The sequence below is a fragment of the Eleutherodactylus coqui genome, chromosome 7 (genome assembly GCF_035609145.1).
Source record: "Eleutherodactylus coqui strain aEleCoq1 chromosome 7, aEleCoq1.hap1, whole genome shotgun sequence".
NCBI lineage: Eukaryota > Metazoa > Chordata > Amphibia > Anura > Eleutherodactylidae > Eleutherodactylus > Eleutherodactylus coqui.
This window is the reverse complement of record NC_089843.1, coordinates 217427712-217451165: the sequence shown is the minus strand read 5'-3', so window position 1 is coordinate 217451165 and position 23454 is coordinate 217427712. Positions and strand designations below refer to the sequence as shown.

Here is a 23454-nt window from a genome sequence, read left to right as displayed (position 1 = left end):
GTGCGCACATGAATGGGCCCTACATGCTCTAAAGGTACAGTATAATTCGCAGACACACGTGCAAATCAGCCTGGTTCAAAATTCAGACTGGTAATATGCAGTAGATAGAACTGATTGATTCAATGTGTTCATTCTCATTTCATTTTTTTTTTTTGAATACGCAAGAAATAGGACCTCCTCTATTTTGTCCGCATTTGTGAACCAAGGGTCCCCATAGAAGTCTATGGGAGAAGCGCAATTGTACACGCAATGCACACACAGATGTGCAATGCGGTGCGCAACAACATGAAAAAAACTGTATCTGGGACTTATTTGTCTAAATAGCCATTTAAATTAGGGACATGTTTGTCTGCCGCATGCAAATCAATGTGCCCAGCTTGCGCAAATAGTACGGGAAAATATGCCCAAAAGTCCCGTACATAGAGCAAATACGTTGTGCTGAGGTGTGCAAAAAACAAATACACCCGTGTGAAGGAGCCCTATATGTGTACAAGCTACATATGTGTACACATGGAATATGTGTGTGTCCACACAGTATAGCAGTACTATCTCCATATTTGTACACATGGAATATGTGTGTCCACACAGTATAGCAGTACTATCTCCATATGTGTACACATGGAATATGTGTGTCCACACAGTATAGCAGTACTATCTCCATATGTGTATATATGGAATATATGTGTGTCCACACAATATAGCAGTACCATCTCCATATTTGTACACATGGAATATGTGTGTCCACACAGTATAGCAGTACCATCTCCATATGTGTATATATGGAATATATGTGTGTCCACACAGTATAGCAGTACTATCTCCATATGTGTACACATGTAATAAGTATATGTCCAAACACTATATAGTACTACTAGCTACAAATGTGTACACATGGAATAAGAGTATGTCCACACTAAACATAGTAGTACCACCTACGTATGTGTACACATGGAATAATTATATGTCCATACAGTATAGCGGTACCATCAATATATATGTGTACGCATGCAATAAGCATGTCCACACAGCATAGCAGTAAAGGCTACATGCGTGTACATATGGAATAAGTGTATGTCCACACAGTATAGCAGTATCATCTACATATGTATATACATGGAATAGGAGTGTGCACACAGTATAGCACTACCACCTACATATGTGTATACATGAAATAAGTGCATGTCCACACTGTGTATAACAGTGCCACCTACATATGGGTATACATGTAATAAATGTATATCCACATGCACTACATCCTAGTACCACCTATATATGTGTACACATGGAATAAGTGTATGTCTATACAGTATAGCAGTACCATCTACATATGTGTACACATGTCATAAGAGCATGTCCATACAGTATAGAAGAACCAACAATATATATGTGTACACATGGAATAAGCATGTCCACACAGTAAAGCAGTAAAGGCTGCATGCATGTACATATGGAATAAGTGTATATCCACACAGAATAGCAGTACTATCTCCATATGTGTACACATGGAATAAGTGTATGTCCACACTGTGTATAGCAGTACTATTTCCATATATGTACACATGTAATAAGCATGTCCATATTGTGTTTAGCAGTACCACCCACATATGTGTACACATGTAATAAGTATGTCCATACTGTTTATAGCAGTACCACCCACATATATGTACACATGTAATAAGCATGCCCATACTGTGTATAGCAGTACTATCTCCATATGTGTACACATGTAATAAGCATGTCCATACCGTGTATAGCAGTACCATCTCCATATATGTACACATGGAATAAGTATGTCTACACTGTATATAGCAGTACCACATACATATGTGTACACATGGAATAATTGTATGCCCATACTGTGTATAGCAGTTCTATTTCCATATGTGTACACATATAATAAGCATGCCCATACTGTGTTTAGCAGTACCACCTACATATGTGTACACATGTAATAAGCATGCCCTTAATGTGTATAGCAGTACCACCTACATATGTGTACACATGTATTAAGCATGTCCATACTGTGTATAGCAGTACAATCTCCATATGTGTTGTGAGACGGTGACCGGCAAGGTGCTGGAGGGTAGGTATGTGTCACCTAGGATGCTCTCCTATGAGGCGTTGGGGAGCGCTTGGGCGGATACGTGCCACCGAGCAGCCTGGGCTCGGTGGAGGAAGCCGGCAGTATAGTATTAGTGGCATTAAGCCACTAACACGTTGTAGTGTGTAAGTGGCTCCAAGCCACATAATCCGGGCCGGCTTTTCTGGAGTGACCAAAGTGAAGGGTGGGATGGTCACTCCCACGTACCAGGTGGGGCTGGTACCAGGCCATATAAAGCCTGGGCCTACAGGGCCTAAGGAGGAGCTGAGACCTCTGCAGCTCTGAGAGTCCTGGCTGGCTGTGTGCAGGAGCCATTTTGAGTACCAGTGTGTAGACAGGAACGCTACATGTTTAGTAAGTGCTCAGACGAGCAGGATTTCCTTTATGTTTGCCTGATGTTAAGGCCTGTATTTTGCTTTTGTTTGCTTGGAAATAAACCCAAGCAACGCCTGGACTAAAGACTTTATCCTATGTGTCACTGTCTCTGACTGCTTATGCCCAGGTTGCTACCGATCCTAAACGCTAATCCCTCACAGTGTACACATGTAATAAGCATGTCCATAATCTGTTTAACAGTACCATCTCCATATGCAGGGGCGTAAATATATGGGGGATACAGGGGAAGCGGTTGCACCCGGGCCCAGGAGCCTTATGGGGCCCATATGGCCTCTCTTCTCCATATGGGGAGCCCAGTACTATGAGTAAAGCATTATAGTTGGGGGTCCTGTTACAGATTTTGCACCAGGGCCCAGAAACTTCAAGTTACGCCTCTGTCCATATGTATACACATGTAATAAGCATGTCCATACTGTGTTTAGCAGTACCATCTCCATATGTGTACAAATGAAATAAGCATGTCCATACTGTGTTTAGCAGTCCCATCTCCATATGTGTACACATGTATTAAGCATGTCCATACTGTGTATAGCAGTACCACCTCCATATGTGTACACATGTAATAAGCATGTCCATTCTGTGTATAGCAGTACCACCTCCATATGTGTACACATGGAATAAGTATGTCCACACTGTGCATAGCAGTACCACCTCCATATGTATACACATGTAATAAGCACATCCACACTGTGTAAAGCAGTACCATCTCCCTATGTGTACACATGTAAGAAGCACATCCACACTGTGTATAGCAGTACCATCTCCATATGTGTACACATCTAATAAGCATGTCCATACTGTGTATAGCAGTACCACCTCCATATGTGTACACATGTAATAACCATGTCTATACTGTGTATAGCAGTACCACCTCCATATGTGTACACATGTAATAAGCATGTCCACACTGTGTATAGCAGTACCTCCTACATATGTGTACACATGTAATAAGCACGTCCACACTGTGTATAGCAGTACCACCTACATCTGTGTACACATGTAATAAGCACGTCCACACTGTGTATAGCAGTACCACCTACATATGTGTACACATGTAATAAGCACGTCCACACTGTGTATAGCAGTACCACCTACATATGTGTACACATGTAATAAGCATGTGCATTCTGTGTATAGCAGTACCACCTCCATATGTGTACACATGTAATAACCATGTCCATACTGTGTATAGCAGTACCACCTCCATATGTGTACACATGTAATAACCATGTCCATACTGTGCATAGCAGTACCACCTCCATATGTGTACACATGTAATAACCATGTCCATACTGTGTATAGCAGTACCACCTCCATATGTGTACACATGTAATAAGCACGTCCACACTGTGTATAGCAGTACCATCTCCATATGTGTACACATGTAATAAGCATGTCCATACTGTGTATAGCAGTACCACCTCCATATGTGTACACATGTAATAACCATGTCCATTCTGTGTATAGCAGTACCACCTACATATGTGTACACATGTAATAAGCATGTCCATACTGTATAGCAGTACCATCTCCATATGTGTACACATGTAATAACCATGTCCATTCTGTGTATAGCAGTACCATCTCCATATGTGTACACATGTAATAACCATGTCCATTCTGTGTATAGCAGTACCACCTACATATGTGTACACATGTAATAAGCATGTCCATTCTGTATAGCAGTACCATCTCCATATGTGTACACATGTAATAAGCATGTCCATACTGTGTATAGCAGTACCACCTCCATATGTGTACACATGTAATAACCATGTCCATTCTGTGTATAGCAGTACCACCTACATATGTGTACACATGTAATAAGCATGTCCATACTGTATAGCAGTACCATCTCCATATGTGTACACATGTAATAAGCACGTCCATACTTTGTATAGCAGTACCATCTCCATATGTGAACACATGTAATAACCACGTCTATACTGTGTATAGCAGTACCATCTCCCTACGTGTACACATGTAATAAGCATGTGCACACTGTGTATAGCAGTACCATCTCCATATGTGTACACATGTAATAAGCATGTCCATACTGTGTATAGCAGTACCATCTCCATATGTGTACACATGTAATAAGCATGTCCATACTGTGTATAGCAGTACCACCTCCATATGTGTACACATGTAATAAGCATGTCCATACTGTGTATAGCAGTACCACCTCCATATGTGTACACATGTAATAACCATGTCTATTCTGTGTATAGCAGTACCACCTACATATGTGTACACATGTAATAAGCATGTCCATACTGTATAGCAGTACCATCACCATATGTGTACACATGTAATAACCATGTCCATACTGTGTATAGCAGTACCACCTACATATGTGTACACATGAAATAAGCACGTCCACACTGTGTATAGCAGTACCATCTCCATATGTGTACACATGTAATAAGCATGTCCATACTGTGTATAGCAGTACCACCTCCATATGTGTACACATGTAATAAGCATGTCCATACTGTGTATAGCAGTACCACCTCCATATGTGTACACATGTAATAACCATGTCCATTCTGTGTATAGCAGTACCACCTACATATGTGTACACATGTAATAAGCATGTCCATACTGTATAGCAGTACCATCTCCATATGTGTACACATGTAATAACCATGTCCATACTGTGTTTAGCAGTACCATCTCCATATGTGTACACATGTAATAAGCACGTCCATACTGTGTATAGCAGTACCACCGCCATATGTGTACACATGTAATAAGCACATCCACACTGTGTTTAGCAGTACCACCTCCATATGTGTACACATGTAATAACCATGTCCATACTGTGTATAGCAGTACCACCTACATATGTGTACACATGTAATAAGCACGTCCACACTGTGTTTAGCAGTACCATCTCCATATGTGTACACATGTAATAACCATGTCCATACTGTGTATAGCAGTACCACCTACATATGTGTACACATGTAATAAGCACGTCCACACTGTGTATAGCAGTACCATCTCCATATGTGTACACATGTAATAACCATGTCCACACTGTGTATAGCAGTACCATCTCCATATATGTACACATGTAATAACCATGTCCATACTGTGTATAGCAGTACCATCTCCATATGTGTACACATGTAATAAGCATGTCCACACTGTGTATAGCAGCACCATCTCTATATGTGTACACATGTAATAAGCACGTCCATTCTGTGTATAGCAGTACCACCTCAATATGTGTACACATGTAATAAGCATGTCCATTCTGTGTATAGCAGTACCACCTACATATGTGTACACATGTAATAACCATGTCCATTCTGTGTATAGCAGTACCATCACCATATGTGTACACCTGTAATAAGCATGTCCATACTGTGTATAGCAGTACCACCTCCATATGTGTACACATGTAATAACCATGTCCATTCTGTGTATAGCAGTACCACCTCCATATGTGTACACATGTAATAACCATGTCCATTCTGTGTATAGCAGTACCACCTACATATGTGTACACATGTAATAACCATGTCCACACTGTGTATAGCAGTACCACCTCCATATGTGTACACATGTAATAACCATGTCCATTCTGTGTATAGCAGTACCATCACCATATGTGTACACCTGTAATAAGCATGTCCATACTGTGTATAGCAGTACCACCTCCATATGTGTACACATGTAATAACCATGTCCATTCTGTGTATAGCAGTACCACCTCCATATGTGTACACATGTAATAACCATGTCCATTCTGTGTATAGCAGTACCACCTCCATATGTGTACACAGTATGGCATGCAGGGCACACACATCTCCCCCCAGCACATGTGGAGCCCTGCAGGCAGTACACGAGGGCGGTGATGCTCCCTGTTTGTCATGGATGCTGTGGCTGCAGATTACTCTCCCACCGCCTCACCCCCTGAGACCTCCGCGCCTGACGTCACGTGGGCTCCTTACAGTTGCCATAGCGACTCCCTTCCCCTCTGCCTGTCTCCTCTGGTAGCTTCCACAATGGTACAGGCGGCAGCATCACGCCGCACAATGCTGTCCGGGCACTGAGGGAAGGTGATTCAGCAGCACGCCTGCCCTCCCGTGCCAGCTCCTTCCTGTCTGTGCCCAGACCCTCAAGTCACCTGCTCCCATCCCCCCCGGAATGTGCTGCAAGAGGGAGGCATAGACGATAGCTGGGTCCTGGCAGCACGGAATGGTGAGTACCCGGTGGGCACTGCCTACTGCTGCTGGGGGGCAACATGGGCTGACAGGGTGGGATATGCATGTGTGTGTTTATTTATATACCTGTGTGTGTATATTATATAGAAATGTATCGATGTCTATAAATATCTCTATATATGTAAATAAATATAAACAGGCACACGTATATATATATATATATATATATATACATGGGGACGGCGCAGCGTTGTACATTGTGCCAGTCCTGGCGCAGACGGGATCTTCTGTAAACCTCCGCACATTTTTTTTTTCTTCCCTTAAAAATGGCCTAATCCCCGGTCTGCCCGTGCGTTCTGCGCCGTTCCTCCTTGAGCTGACGACTATATTAACGACCCGCATCCTGTCGCTATCCGCGTATTTTCATAGCGCTTTTCCCCACGCTCCCCACTGCAGCACGATGTGGAGCCGGGCGGCCGGGGGGGCACCTTCTCGCTGCACCCACTGGATACATTGTTATTCTGCTACAATGTAGCGATGTTGCCGCTTCCTCTGCTTTGCTGCATTGCTTCAGCATCCTCTGCAATCTCCCCTGTCGTTCCCCACTGACTGCCAGCGACGGGTAAACAAGAGGAAGGTGCAGCGAAGGAGAAGCAATGCCATGGAGTGCCCACGTAGGATGGCACAGCGCACAGGGCCAGAGCCTTGCGAACAATATAGCTGATGCTGAATGATGCCAGTAAACTTCCAGTGCGGCACGCTGCAGGCCTCTCTCCAGCAGGGACTGGGTTAATGAGGAGAGCGCGGCGGCTGCGGCGTAGTGACAGGTTGTCTTAGCTCTGTGCCAAGAGTGCAGCATAAATACCCTCTCGGTGTAACGGCGATAATTCATTCGGGACGTAATACATTTCGTCTCGTCTTGGCGTTTTCGTATTAGCACCGGTCATAGATAAACAGCTTGCTGTAACCGGATCCTAATATTAATGTTCGGAGCCTCGTTATACGGCAGCCTGATGGTCTCCTATGCTACATTTTTCCTGCATTGTTTGTTAAGGGGTTAAAAAAGCGCGCAATTTGGGGATGAAAGGAGGTAGACAATATGCCTGCTGTCATTGCACTCTCTGCAGTGCTAATCAACTGCCCGCTATTCATTATGCTAATGCTACTTGCAACCAAATTGGTAGGTTTTTGTTATGCCGTTTCATCTGGGCAGACGGAATTTTGGCGAGCGGTGGCTGATCCCCCTCCCCCCCCCCCATTAGAATACTAATGTATAGAGCCCCCAGCAGAATGACAGCTGTCAGATGATGATGGGTGATGACTGCTGGTGCTGCAGCAGGCCTCCATGCAGGTAGAGGAGACATCATTGGTTGCACACGAGGGCGAGCTGTTCCTTCAAGGAGCCGTCCCTTTGTTGCCTTTTCTAGATGGGACCGGCCGTCCTTTAGCAATCCGCTTGTGAACAATGACATTCTGGAACGACTGATCACCAACGTGCTTTTGCATTCTTCCATTTTTGGGGTCGCTTTTCCTTGACTGATGAATGCCAGCGGGTACGGATCTTTTGTTTTTTGCCAGCCTTTTAGTTTTACGGAATGCTTTCTTGCTTTTGGGGTCGCATCACTAGTTTAGGCCTTGCGCCTTTCCATGCTGGTGTCTCTATGGACAGGGTATATATATATAGAGGGACATCGGGATATATGTACATAGGGACCAGTAGGCACACACATTGCATTTCCATTGCATAAGGGCGGCTTCAGACGAGCGCAACATATTTGCGCATTGGGCGGTTGATTTGCGCTCTTATCGGTACATACGGTAGTAATATATGTGTTTTGTACACACAGGCAGGTCCGCATGCACACGACACCACCCACCTGATTTAAAAGGCTTTTAAGTCTAATGAGGTCCAGGTGTGTTCTCTTTTCCACGGAATTGCGCATGTTCTTGTGTTTTGCGCACCTCCCGTAGACTCCTGTGGGGCCATGGCTGCGTAAATAGGCTGGGAGAAAAAAAGCACGTTCTATTTTTTCTCACGCATGCATAAAAAGGAAAATGTGTACAAACCCAATGGCTTCTATTTAATGCGTGTTTTGCACACGCAATTTTTTTTTGGGGGGGGGGGGAGCGCAAAAATGTCTGCCTGAAACCGCCCTAAAATTTTGGAGGTATGGAATTCTCTGAGATGAAAGCTGCAGGGGTTAATTACAAAAAACGTAAAAGATTAGATAAAAAGGGACTACGTGTAATTTTTCTTCCAGGAATGGTGCCGCTCTTGTCTGTGGGGTATTTCTGTGTAGAGTATTGCAGTTGAATCCCATCCACTGGAAACAAGAGAAGAGAAGGGTGGAGCGACTCCTATTAGGGATGTGATGCTAATATTCAGAATAGTTTTTGCAGAATAGCTGGTGGGCTGCTGCCAGTCCAGTTACCGTCCGCAGAGGTATTCACTGGAAAGGGGTTCCATAAATGTTATGATGTCGGGATTGGAAGTATATTTTAAGGGATTTTGGGGGATTATTATTAATTTTTAATAAGGTGCTCTTGTTAAAAAAAATAGTAGCCTACTTATAGGCACCAGTCCCAGTTTCCCGCAGTTCCAGTGCCACCTCTCCATTCTCCCGTCTGTGAACAGAACATCACAGGCTGCTGCAGCCAATCACAGATCTCAGGGGTTGATCACTGGAGGCTGTGATTGGCTGCAGCAGCTTGTGACATCCCATCATGAGGCTGTAGACTATAAGTAGAGCTGGAGCGGTGGGGACTAATGGGTATGGTGTGTTTTATTCATCTTTAACACTGGCAGCTTGAATAAAATATTTCAGAAAACCCTTTCGTAGCAAAAAAAACTGAAGTAAAAAACTGGGATGACGCTAGCAACTAAATTCAGGTTTAGGGCGCCCACCCACTGGCGATTTTTTTCCCTGCGAAATTCGCAGCATTTTTTTCTCTGCAGGGGTCTATGGGACTTGTAATGTTAAAATCGCGATTTTGCGCGATCGCGATTTTAACATTACAAGTCCCATAGACCCCTGCAGAGAAAAAAATGCTGCGAATTTCGCAGGGAAAAAAATCGCCAGTGGGTGGGCGCCCTTAAGGCCAATATTAAGCATGGAGGATTGTGTTCCTGCAGTCTGCTCCAGCCCAGCAGGAGACTGTGAGCATTGACTGTATAAATAGGGGTATATATATATATATAGTGTTTCCCCGAAAATAAGACAGTGTCTTATATTAATTTTTGTTCAAAAAGGTTTAATTTTTTACATGTATAGCTGCCTGGACACTATTTAAATTGACGTTTTTAATTAACTGTTAGCAGGGCTTAATTTTGGAGTAGGGCTTATATTTCAAGCATCCTCAAAAAGTCTGAAAAATCATTTTGCATCCTCAAAAATTCTCGAAAAATCATGCTATGTCTTATTTTCAGGGTATGTCTTATTTTCAGAGAAACAGGATATATACACACATACACACATATACATATACAATATATGTGATATAGTTAGATATAAGACTGAACATATGTATACAACAGGTTGTACTATATATAACTGAAGGTCCAGATATAGTTTGCGTTAAAGGTCTTCTTCACGCGATGGATTCGATCTCATAGGCGTGTTTTGCGTGCACATTTCGTGTGTACGCAAAAAATAGGTGCTGCTCTACTTTCCAGCGTATTTGTGCACCAAAGGCCCAAGAAGTCTATGGGAGGGCCACAAATATGCACGGACTATGCGCGAAAATGCTTAAAACACTGCGCAATCGCATGAAAAGAAATCTGGATTCCACTAGGCTTTTAATCCACAGAAGGGGTGTTTTACGCGTGCGTGTATTGGCCATGCGTGCGCAAAAAGTGCGCAGTCATGGGCGTTACTCAACCTCGTTTATAGTGCAAATACGTTGCGCTGAGGCGAGCGTATTAGCGCATACGCTTGTGTGAAGCCGCCCTAGAGTGCACAGTAGATATCCGATTACCATATGACCTCCATGGCTGATGTCTAGGGAACATGTTACATCAGCTGACCATGGCGGGGTCGGATTCCGCCTGGGAAATATCGCAGCGGAATCAGACCCGGCGCCCCCCAGAGACCCTATACTCACCTCTCTGGATCCGCTGCAAGCGTCTTGGCTGGCGAGCTGGTGCGCATGCGTATAACGCGCCCGCGCTGGGCTGTGACGCGGATTACGGCGATACTTACACAGTGCTCACTGCGGATGTATCGCAGGACGGACGGCTTCCATTTACAGCAATAGGAGCCGTCCGTGCGATTCGCGTCTGACCGCGAATTCCGCAGCAATATTCTACCGCAGTTCATCAGGCCGGCACTAGGGTGGGTGATATGAGACGCGCTATGCGATGGCACATCTGGTATGTTCTATTAGTAATTAAATCAGATAGGGAAACTTTTTCCATTTTCTACACTGTTTTTATTCCCTGATGTTTGTCGCTCTGTTGTCCGCACGCGACTAAAGGAGCCGCCATCTTGCCTGAGACGCATATTATAAAGCAGAACTAATGGGCCATGAACACAGCGCACTCATTGGCTCACTTTCTGATGAGACATACACACTTAGCGTATGCTGTGCGGATATGCAGCGGATCACGGCAGAAGTGGATGATATGTACATTAAATACGTTTTGTCTCGTTTCATTTATTAAAAAAAAAATGTTTAATTCACCCTGTGGAAAAAAATTTTGCGGCGCACATTTAATATCTGCCGTAAGGGCGAATGCCCACAGACAGATTATCGCTGCGGAATCCGCTGTCCGACACTCGCAAGTCAAAGTATTGTTGCCACGAGAAGAAATGTGGATTTCCCTGCAGATTTGGTGTGGATTTTGTACTGCAGACGTTACATGGGGACCATAAGGCCGTTTTCACGCGGCCGAGAAAATCGTGCGAGATTTGTGCGTTGTGAGAAGCACGAATCTCACACCCATACGAACCCCATTCTTTTAAATGGGGTCATACACATGAGTGATTTTTCCCGCATCGCGTTGCAATGCAATGCGGGAAATAAATCGCGTCATCCTATCTTTGGGCATGCCCTCGCATCGCCCATTGTTTTCCATGTGGGCGGTGGGCCATTAAAAAAAAAAAAACGCGAAAAACTCTGAGATCCTCCGCTGCGGCCATGCGATGCGCTGGAGGATCGCTACTTCCCCGAAGTGATGCTAGGTGGTTTTGAGATAAATATCGCACTTGCCAATATGAAATTCGCCTAAGGGCGGATTCAGACAAACGTGTTTTCCCCCCCGTTATGCGTTTGTGATAATCGCGGCCGCATAATGCGACAAAACCGAACCATTGATTGCAATAGGATTTCCATTGTTTCGCTTTCACGATCGGGATTCTCTCCCATTAATTGAACCGGCGAGAATAGATTGGACCTGCCCTACGTGTGGGAAAGATCGTCCAGCCGCTGTCTTCCCGCGTTTTTTTTTTCAAACTCCTGCGCTCTGGCATCGATTAAACTCCGTGCCCGTAAGCGTACTTGCGCCCACGGAAGTGTGTTTAACCCTTTGCTTTCCAATTTTGGATTCAACGTTTCCTAGGGGGCTTTCTCTATTTGCCATTTTACAATGGTGCCATCTGCTGGCTAGAGCCAGTACTGCAGTATGTGACATGCTGGAGAGGCCCCCAGACAACAAAGCGGCCAGTAATCTACAGTAAGAATACCCTGCCGGACGTCTTCCGACATCAGAGCTGTACAGCCATCAATCAGAATGTCTTTAGACGTCAGACAGTGGATTGGAAAGGGTTAAGCCCTAACAGTGAAATAACAGATTTAGGGCGGTTTCAGACGGCCGTATGCAAACCACGCCTGCTGATACGGAGCGTAGTTGCGCATGAACAGCTCTCCCATCCCCCCCTTTAGGCTTCTCAAATCCTGCGCCATAGTACAGGAGTTTTAAGGAAAACATGGGAAGATAGGTCCTGCCCTATCTTTCCCGCACGTATTAATATGCGTGAATCCTACGGCCCGAGGAAAGAGCGAGTAAAAACGAAACCACTGAAATCAGTTTTCATTTGGTCCCATTATGCGGCCATGATAATCACAGCCGCATAACGGGGCGAAAACACGTTAGTTTGATTAAGCCCTTAGGGACTCAACAGATAAGCGTGGTACGCCGCGATTTTGCATGCAGGACATTCCCATTGACTTCAGTGAGTTCATTCTTGCCTCTCTTTTTTGCGCCCGTTGTGGCCGGCCTTAGATTCTGCGCGTTTTCGCACCAAAGAGCATCATAGCATCATAGTCTGTGGAGCGGCCGAGTATAAAAACGCATACGGTTGTGTGAAAGAAGCCTGAGGTTTATGTTTCCGTGGTTCGTCCTTTCTTTATGTGTCTTTTGCTCGTTTGTATTCCCTTAAAGGGGTTGTCCCGCGCCGAAACCTAAAATTTTTTTTTACACAGACCCCACCTTAGTAGACAGAAAAACAGCATCCATTTTTTTTTTTTTTTTAAAAAAAAGATTCTCTTACCTGGATCCCCGTTCTGCAGCTTTGAAGATTCTTCTTTCAAAGATGGCGCCGCTGGTCTTCTCCCACGGTGCACCGCGGGTCTTCTCCCATGGTGCACCGTGGATGTTCTTCTCCAGTCTGCCTTCCACTGCCAATTACAGCCACCTCATTGGCTGATCGGCACCACGTGACGGAGGCGGAGCTACGCGATGACGCGGGAAGAGGGAGGAGCCAGGACGCAGCTCGTGAGCCCCGAACTATCAAGAAGAGGATTCCTCTGTTAGCAAACGCGACTGTTCGTGCGACCAGAGAAGAAGTTTGATCGTCGCCATGGAGACAGGGACGCCAGCACCGGAGGGGGTAAGTGTATAACTTCTGTATAGCCAATATTTAATGCACGATGTACATTACAAAGTGCATTAATATGGCCATACAGAAGTGCTTAACCCCGTGGGACAACCCCTTTAAGGCCCTTTTACACGCAATGATTATTGCTCAAAATTTGCTCAAAACCCGTATTTTAAGTGATAATCGTTGTGTGTAAATGTATGCCGCCCATCGTGCACTTACCGTGTACGTTTCGTCCATCGCTGAGCTCAACTTAAAATCCATAGTCCCTGATAAGACGGACCGCACGCTGAGTTCTCTGCGGGCAGCGCTGATTAAATTCTCTAGGCTGCTGTCCCGCTGGAGAACAATAGCGATGTATTTAGAGAGCAGACCACCTGCTGTTCTCTAAATACATGCAAATGAAGCTAGTTAGCTTTTAAAGAGATGGTTAGCCCAGTTTCTGAAAAATTGTGAGTGATCATCTGTGTGTGTAAATGGGGCTTAAGTGTTCCCCCTATGACTGAATTTGCATGTGGGTGTTCCCCTTATGTTTGTGGAGCCCTGTCAGTCCAATGAAATGGCATTGGTCATTATTTAAGTCCGTGCGGACCTTATTCGGTATTCCGTGGCCTATTGAAAAAAATAGAACATTCGTATGAGCGCTCAGATGAGCGGATAGCAATTGCAGTTTCCACAAGCGGATAATAAAAAATCACATCATGTTTTATTTTTCGTGCGGATTCCGCATGGATGGCTTCCACAAATGACAGAGGGGATAGGCTGTGGGTACCCACAGCACCGCCTAGCGACGGCGAGGAAAAAACAAATATTTAAATAAATAAATAAAAATACTGCGCAGGACTGACGGTGAGCGTCCATGATCATCCGCAATTCTTTCCTAGAAGTCAGGGTGAAGTTATTCCTTCTTTTGTTCTGATTCTATTGTGCCCTCCGGTCCGCGGTCTGCCCCCTGTACGAACACAGCCTCACGTTCATCCTGGGCATGGTGCGTTTTGCGTTCAGAGCGAACGTTACAGGACTCTTCTCTGCATATCCCTAGAGATCAGTGTGTGCATGTATACTGACTGCAGAGGTGAGTCGGATGAAGCACTGGATTTCAGGACTGGCAGCGGAGGAACAGGGAGACAGGTAAGTATAAGCACACCCGGGCTCCACGTCTCCTGTTCTATGAGCCTATGAACTTAGTTTATGGTATTCATATGACCCGATGGGTTCCCTGTAATGTCTATCCTGGTAACTTTAAGTAAAAAAAGGCTAATTCCAGTATTGTTTGAGCATTTAACTGTATGACCTCTAAGACGCCCTTGCCAGCTGTAAAATGAGCTGCACAAAGCAGGAAGTGTCAGACCATTGTCTGAGCTCTAGTGGTCAGTGGGAAAACTGCAATACCATAATTTATTTGAAAAAATTGCATTTCCTAAAACATGATTTAAAGGGGTTGTTTCGCGGCAAACATCAAAATTTTACCTTACCCCATTCCCCCGGTCACCCCCCTGGCATAAAATAGCAATTTAAAGCGGTTTTTAAGCCGCTTGCTACTCACCGATCCGACGAAATATGAAGTTTAAAAAATCTTCTGCCTAAGATGGCCGCCGGTGCTTTCCCAGGGATGCACTGCTGTTTTCTCCCATGGTGCACCGTGGGCTCTGTGCGTTCCATTGCCGATTTCAGCCTCCTGATTGGCTGGAATCGGCACACGTGACGGGGCGGAGCTACGCGATGACACGTAGTAGGGGGCGGAGCCAGAACGCCACTCGTGCCAGACCGAACAGAAGCCAGAAGACCCTTCTGCGCAAGCGCGTCTAAAAACGCCAGAAGACATCAGAATTAGACGGATCCATGGCGACGGGGACGCCAGCAACGGAGCAGGTAAGTGAATAACTTCTGTATGGCTCATAATTAATGCACAATGTACATTACAAAGTGCATTAATATGGCCATACAGAAGTGTATAACCCCACTTGCTGCCGCGAGACAACCCCTTTAATTGATATACCAATTTTGAACAAGCTTTGTGGAATTCACAACTGTAGACGATGATTGTTAGCAGAACAATTACCGTGTTTCCCCCAAAATAAGACAGTGTCTTATATTAATTTTTGTTCAAAAAGGTTACACTTTTTTACATGTATAGCTGCCTGGACACTATTTAAATTGACTTTTTAAATTAACTGTTAGCAGGGCTTAATTTTGGAGTAGGGCTTATATTTCAAGCATCCTCAAAAGCCTGAAAAATAATTTTGCATCCTCAAAAATTCTGGAAAATCATGCTATGTCTTGTTTTCAGGGTATGTCTTATTTTCAGGGAAACAGGGTAGTATTAAAAATATCTGCACTCACTTGCCTCATTTCTTAGAAGTTATCTACTGTCTGTGGGGAAGACGCAATCGCACTTGTGATTACAGAAAATAGTGTAATCTTCCCAAATGTTCCCTATGGATTCATTGGGCTCCTAGAAAGCGATCTTGCTCAAAAGTTATTTCAACTCACTGCTCACTCTTCTGAAAAACCACCCATTGTGTTTAGCTAATTCCGGGAGTCAGATTAATATCTGCCCTTTCCTGTAGGACCTGGGAGTCATGTTGGCTCTCAGTGACCATAATTAATAGTATTGTATACAGCTTGGACATACTATAGATGCAGTCCTTGCAGCTTCTCTTCGTTGTCCCCAGCTCAGGATAACACTAGGCACCTTTCCAATATATAAAGGATCGGGCGGTTTTTCTACCATGAATAGATGATCGTTGGGGGTGCGTTGATTGGGATCCCCATTGATCAGGTGATTCCCAATGCCGCTGTCAATGTAGTCAGCACTGGAAGCAGATAGCGTTGACAATGTTGCAGTGGCCCGTTCTGTTACTGCAGGCACAGCTCTCATTAAATTCAGTGGGAACTGTGCCTGCAATACCAACCTGAGCCACTGAACTATGGACAGTGCAAGAAGCAGACTGCACTATCTGTGTTTATAGTGGTACTGGGAATCAGCTGATTGGTAGGGATCCTGAGGATAAGTCATCAATAGAAAAAGCCCCAAAGTTCCAGACACCCCCTTTATCTTTCACAGAACTCCAACTTTGGTCCAGAGGAAGGCAAAAAACCCCAATGGGGCAGATGACATTATACTCTAAGGGTCTCAGTAGCATTTATGTACGGCAGTGATAAGGCATTTTCAGGGGTCACGGATGCACACAGGCCAGACCTATCTTATGTTGTACTTTGAATAGGAAGTGACTGGGTGGACGGCCGGCGGAAATGCACATGTCTGAATTGCTAACCTCTCCAATATGTCAACTCCATAAAAGGTGGACAAAAGTCACCCTACTTTTTCAAAACTGTTGCAACTTTAAACAGTGATTGACATAATTTCTAGCAGATACGTACTTCTGGTTGGGTTCCAGGTTCGGGTTCCTGATCAATCCCTAGTCTTATGTGTTTTTGCGTTAACCTTCGTGGTGGTATATATATTGGTTATGCAGTGTGAGGATCATATATAAGACTATTACTTCACAATTTTGCTCATTTATTAGGGCAGCTGAATGCCCCGGTTCATCTTTCGGCAGATACCTGTTGGAGGGTAGATCGTTGGCCAACCATGCAGAGTTTAGATGACTTCTGTGAAAGAAAAAAGTTTGGTCCCAGGTTGGCCAGTCAAAGAGAATGTTGTACTCAGTTATAGAAGCAAAGTCATCTTGTACACGTGGTACCCTTCAATGGCTAACAAAAAGACATTATATTGCAGCAAGCTTTCCAGCCTCCTTGGCCTCTTCGTCAGGCTTATAATGGATATGTCTGAAGACATATATGTGTGTCTATATAAATCTAGGTATGGTGTGATTAATTGTAACAGAGCAGGATGAGTTTTATCTAATGTGTACGGGCAGCTCTAGTGAAGTGCGGAGTTGACTATCACCTGAGAAAAACACATCGTTGGTCTATATACTCTTATTGTATCGCTACCAAATGTTTGTTCTTGGGCATCTTAATACGGGTGATAGAGAATGTGTGAATAGGATTTACTGATACTTTTTACTATAAGGTATTATACCCACGAGCGTGGGTGCAACTACGCTCAGCGGCATGGAGCATAGTAGTGCCTGAACAAGGCGAATTCCCTCCCCTTCGCAGGCTCTTCAAACTCTGCGCCACAGTTTGAAAATAACCGCAGGAAGATAAAGGCTGCCTGATCTTTCCCTGCCCGTGGTATTCACTACATGCAGGAAAGATATGGCAGGTCCTACCTTTTCTCACCTGTACAATTAACCCTTTCCAATCCAATTTGTATCCTGGTTTTCCTAGGGGGCTTACTCTTTTTCTGCCTTTATACAACGGCGCTATCTGCTGGCTAAAGCCAGAACTGCATGAGATGACACATTGGATAGGCTTCGACAGCAAAGAGGCTGGCAATATACAGAAAGAGAACCCCGACGGACGTCTTCCAACATCAGAGCTGTACAGCCTTAAATCATAATGTCTTCACAGGTCAGACAGCAGATTGGAAACCGTTAACGGGTCAGAATCCCGATAGTGAAAACAAAAACAACTGATATCAGTGGTTTGGTCTTGTCCCATTATGCGGCCGTGATTCTCGCGCTCGTCTGAATTCACTCTAAAGCTTATATTCTGGTAATCCACGTTATTGCTGTACATTAGAGGAGCAGTTTGGTCGTGTGTTAGCCAGTTGATAAGTGTGATTGCTCTCAGGTTAACGCAGCGCGTCACTTTAGTACTGGATATCAGCTGTGAACCAGAAACTAGAAACTTATTTGTCGCTTCTATAGTCTCATCTAACTGCACCTATGGAAAAATGCCGGCGGTCCAAAATGGAGCATTCAATCCCTTTATATCCATATGGAACATTTGGCTGACAAATAGTGATGAGCGAGCATTGCCCTTAGCGAGTACCTGCCTGCTCGAGAGAGAAAAGGTTCAGCTGCCAGCGGCGGGGGAGAGCGGGGGGAGCGGAGGGGAGATCTCCCTCTCCCTTTCTCCCCCCCCCGCTCCCCCCTGCTGACTGCCGCTACTCACCGCTCCCCCACGCCAGCACCCAAACCTTTTCTCTCGAGCGAGCAGATACTCGCTAAGGGCAATGCTCGCTCGAGTAATTGCCATTAGCGAGTATGCTCGCTCATCTCTACTGACAAATCATCTCTCAATTAATTAGCACATCAATCCCTTCATATACCACCCATATCTCCATGTCTTAAACCCCCCTTCTTGGCCTAATAGACCTTTTTGCCATAAGATAAAAGCCTTCAAGTGGTACAAATAAGTTTCTCGCTTCAGATATGAAACATTTTAACGGCGATGAAAAATAAAAGTAATGATATTAAAACAGCAAGCTTTCGAGACTCGTTAGGTCTCTTTATCAGGCATAGTATAACAAAGTACCTGCAGAAACGAATATTATTGAGTACATTTTTGATATATTTGGTAAGATGTCGGGTCTCACTATGGGCTTTATCGCCACACTCTTCTGGAAATTCAGAGAGCATTTGCGCAGAAGTTGATTACTGCCCGATGGATTTTGTTGCAAAATTAAAGGGGTTGTCCCGCGCCAAAATGTTTTTTTTTCTTTGCATAGGCCCCCCGTTCAGCGCAGGACAAACCCAAGGGATGTGTTGAAATTTAAAAAAAAATTTTACTTACCCGAATCCCCTCTCTACAACTTCTTCCTTCTTTTCCTCCAAGATGGCCACCGGGATCTTCACCCACGATGCACCGCGGGTCTTCTCCCATGGTGCACCGTGGGCTCTGTGCGGTCCATTGCCGATTCCAGCCTCCTGGGGTTGTCGCGCCGCGAAATGCAATTTTTTTTTTAACCTACCCCGGCATTCTGCCCCGTTAAAATCAATACCGTTTGTAATTTAAAAAAAAAAAAATTGTTTACCTCCTTCCCAGTTCGCGTAGCATCTTCTTTTCTTCTTTGAAAGATGGCCGCCGGTCCTTTCCCAATGATGCACCGCGGTTTTCTCCTATGGTGCACCACGGGTCTTCTCCCATGGTGCACTATGGGCTCTGTGCGTTCCATTGCCGATTCCAGACTCCTGATTGGCTGGAATCGGCACGCGTGACGGGGCGGAGCTACACAATGATGCGTAGAAGGGGGTGGGGCCAGAACGCCGCTCGTGCCCGGACCGACCAGAAGGGAGAAGACCCTTCTGCGCAAGCGCGTCTAATCGGGCGATTAGACGCTGAAATTAGACGGCACCATGGAGACGGGGACGCCAGCGCAGGGAAGGTGAGTATATAACTTCTGTATGGCTCATATTTAATGCACGATGTATATTACAAAGTGCATGTATATGGCCATACAGAAGTGTTTAACTTAACTTGTCATCGCGGGACAACCGCTTTAAGAGAGGTTATATTTTTGGAAAGGGGGATTTATCATAAAAGAGGCTGTTTGACTAAGCATGACGAAATTTGGGGAAGATGGTGTAGGATATAATGGATGGTTCACATTGAGCGCTGGGTGCATTGTGGTATCAAAGAAAAGCTGATGGGATTTGGATGGGGTAAGGGAGAGAGAGGAGAAGGCGCAAAAGAGGTTTTTTTTGTATGCACCAAAATATATATTTTTTGTTGGGGGTAACTATGACTTGCTTAAAAATCCCGATGAATGATTGTATTGTTTAGGAGGCGGTAATGATATGTTCTATGTGTGTTATGCTTATGTATTCATAAATGTATGAAATTAAGGGGTAACTGTAAAAAAAAAAAATCAATAAAAATTATCTGCTTAAAAGACTCATATATATTGCTGTGGCCAAGCCTAATATTAATTTTAGGGTGGTTTCACAAAAATTCTCGCAGCAGCGCACTCTATTAAATATGGTACATGCAGGAGCCCACAGCAGAATCCAGTCCTGACCGCGGCTGGCAACGCTGCGTACCTGTCTTCTTCTTCTGTATAGCGGATGGCCCCGGTGGCTCGCCATCAGTCATGCACACTACAGATTTTTTTTCAAAACTGTTTTTCCCATGCCGTTGCTAGGCGATGATGCGGGTACCCGCAACCAATCCGTAATGTTCATTGCTTCCACGGATGGCTTCCACTGACTTTTATGGAAGCCGTCTATGCGGAATCCACACAAACAAAGAACATACTGTGATTGTTCTATTCTTCTAATGGATGCGGAATACCGTGGATCCTTTGTACAGGTGACGATCGCGGATTCTACAATTCAAATCTGGTCGTGTGAGACCGGCCTTAACAGAATAAGCTGCCGTGTATGCATGAAGAATAAGACTATTCCGGGCTTTTACATAACTTATATATCCTGTTCTTTACTCGTTTCATCTCTGTAGGCTGTAAGGGAGCATTCATACATCAGTACATTGTGTGAGTCTGCTCGGGGGTTCCATCATGGCTGTAGAAAACAGTACTGTGACGGAACCCCTGAATGCGCCTCTTCACTGATATTGGAAACTGACACTTTGGTGATGCTTTACAAAGTTTTCGTTCATTTTCATTTCACAGTACAAGTGAATGGCTCCTTTTATTTCTCCTCAGGGGTTCTATCACAGTACTGTTTTCTGCAGCTGCGATGGAACCTCAGAGCAAAACACACAGCATATTGATAATCAATGGGTGAATGCTCCCTAACTCGGATTTTCAGTTCTCTCTGAGCTGATGAGTGGAATCTGCTGTTATGCGCTTCTTTTTCTACACTGCACACAGAAAAGGCTGCAGATTCTGCTCTGTAACTGTGTGTAACACACACACAGAATTAACACCATCAGGCAGGACAGTTGAGACTTTTGGGGGTAGTGCTTGAAATATAAGCCCTTCCCTGAAAAAAAATATTACAGATCACCTAGCAGCACTGTCGGGCTCCAGCGCATCTTCTACCCGGCTCCCCGGCACTCTTCTGTATCATTTCTTCTGGCCAGGGATTTAAAAATCCCCACCTTTAGAAAGTGCTGCCTCTGATTGGCTAGGCGCAGAGACCAATCACAGCCATTCAGTCATGGATGAGGGGACTCCCCGCAGGGATTAACTGAACCCTTGGCGAGTCCCCTCATCCACGTAGGGACTAATGGGTTAACAGCGGGACATTTAAAAGGTGCTTCTGGCCAGAAGATCCTTTTAAATGCCCTGCTGTACGAAGCGGGGAAGCTATTCCCTGTGCAGGAGTTTTCATTAACTCCTGCTCCCATAGGAATCAATGGAAACTCCGGGAAATTGCGCACCTTTGTCCTATGTCTTTTTTAGGTGTGCGCTGTTTTGCGCGTCAAATTCTGCGCATATAAACACTTCTATAGGAACCAATTGGTTCTTTTAGAAGCATGCATTATGCGTGCGCAAAACACACGCTCGTCTGACCGAGCCCTCAGTCAGTATAAAAACCGCTGGCTTCTCGTTCCGTGTAAGCGCTCCCCACTCAGCGCTTCACATAGAAGGTGAAGTGCTGAGCAAGAAGCCAGTAATCCATCGATAAGTCTTTCTGTCTAAATGCTCTGTACTAGCGCTAACGATCTTAGCTGTGATGTCAGCGCTCGTGCAGTCGTTTACCCGACCGTCGTCCCATGTAAAAGGAGCATTACTGTGATTATAATAATCACGTAAATAATCACTCACTTACCAGCAGGCACATCTATGTGAGTCTCTATCCCTCCAACGGCTCACACACCCCTTCTCTCCATATACCTCAATGCGCAATATGAGTTATCACCATACTTCACTTCCTGTTCTCCATCTTATTATCTGTTACTAGAGACTTGCTTCTCTTGACAACAGGCAGTGGACTGCAAATTAGAAAGAAGGAAGACTCCTTACGGGCAGCACTTTAGAGGGATTTTTCTGCACAAAAAAGGTCATTTTAGGTACATAAAGTGCTTTCCACTTTTACTATTTATCACATTGGCTATCATAAAAGCAAACATTTTTGAGAAGTTAGTGCCCATTTAAATTGTGTTGCACGTTTGCATTAAAATAATATTTGACGCTAATTTATGTTGTTTGACCAATTTCTTCTCCATCACATGTGTAATGCAGATAGGCAGTAAAAAATGTATTCTATTTATTAAAAACGCATGTATGTCTATACATATGTGTGTAGTGTAAGAACAAGGAAAACACTGTCCCTAAAGAACCTAACCAGGGAACCCTCACTAAGAAAGGCGAACCTGACCACATACCTAGGCCACTAGCTGACCCTACGTGGGATATGATGATAATACAGCAAACACGATGTAAATGATAATACCCGCTGTACATGGCTTTGGTAAGACTAGGGCAAACAGAAGATCCCATGGTTCACCTCCTCCTACCCCAGTTCTGGTTGATGGAGATATTCTATTTGAAATAAGTCTCATAGTGGACTCTCGTCGGGTTAGGAAATTTCTACAGTACTTAGTCCATTGACGTGGTTGTGGTCCTGAGGAGATGACATAGGTACTGGCTGCAGATGTCCATGCGGATTGTCTTGGTAAATATTTTCATAGACTGAATCCGAATTGACCTGCTCTTGAGGGTCCTGGGGCCCCTTCTAAAAAGGGAGGTACTGTTGTGACGGTTCTGGGATCGCTTCCTTTCTCAGTAATCTGGTACAGGTTTTGTATTTGTTTCTCCATCTTCTGGCTCTGGTAGGAGTGGTTTTAGGTGAGACATACTTGGCCTCACCTGTGGGCAATTTGTCAGGACTATTTAACCTGGCCTTGTGCTTGGCTGCAGTGCTGTTTAATTTTAGTCTTCCTCTGCCTGCGGTGGAAGTCAGAGCTTGGTGCTGGATCTCTATACAGTGGTTCTTATCTGCTGTAGTATTCTCATATCCCACTTAGGGTCAGCTAGTACGTGGTCAGGCTTGTCCTTCTCAGGGCGGGTTACCTGTATATAGGCAGGTCCATTCCCTTGGTAAGGTTCTTTAGGGACAGCGTTTTCCTTGTTGCGGTTGTCTTTATTGTTTAACACTGTTTGGCGTGCAGTTGCGTGAGTATTTCAGGTTCCAGCGCGTCCTGCTTG

At 44.6% G+C, this 23454-nt stretch overlaps 1 protein-coding gene across 3 annotated transcripts in view; it reads left to right on the top strand.

Annotated features, from left to right (window-relative positions):
* The first annotated feature begins 6540 nt into the window (after nt 1–6540).
* Nucleotides 6541–23454, top strand: part of MAPK10 (mitogen-activated protein kinase 10) — a 234943-nt gene continuing 218029 nt past the window's right edge. For all 3 annotated transcript variants that reach the window (XM_066574369.1, XM_066574368.1, XM_066574373.1), the window contains exon 1: nt 6541–6709. In XM_066574369.1, coding sequence (XP_066430466.1) covers nt 6707–6709 — 3 coding nt within the window. In that variant the 5' untranslated portion in view covers nt 6541–6706. The remainder of the gene's footprint in view (nt 6710–23454) is intronic.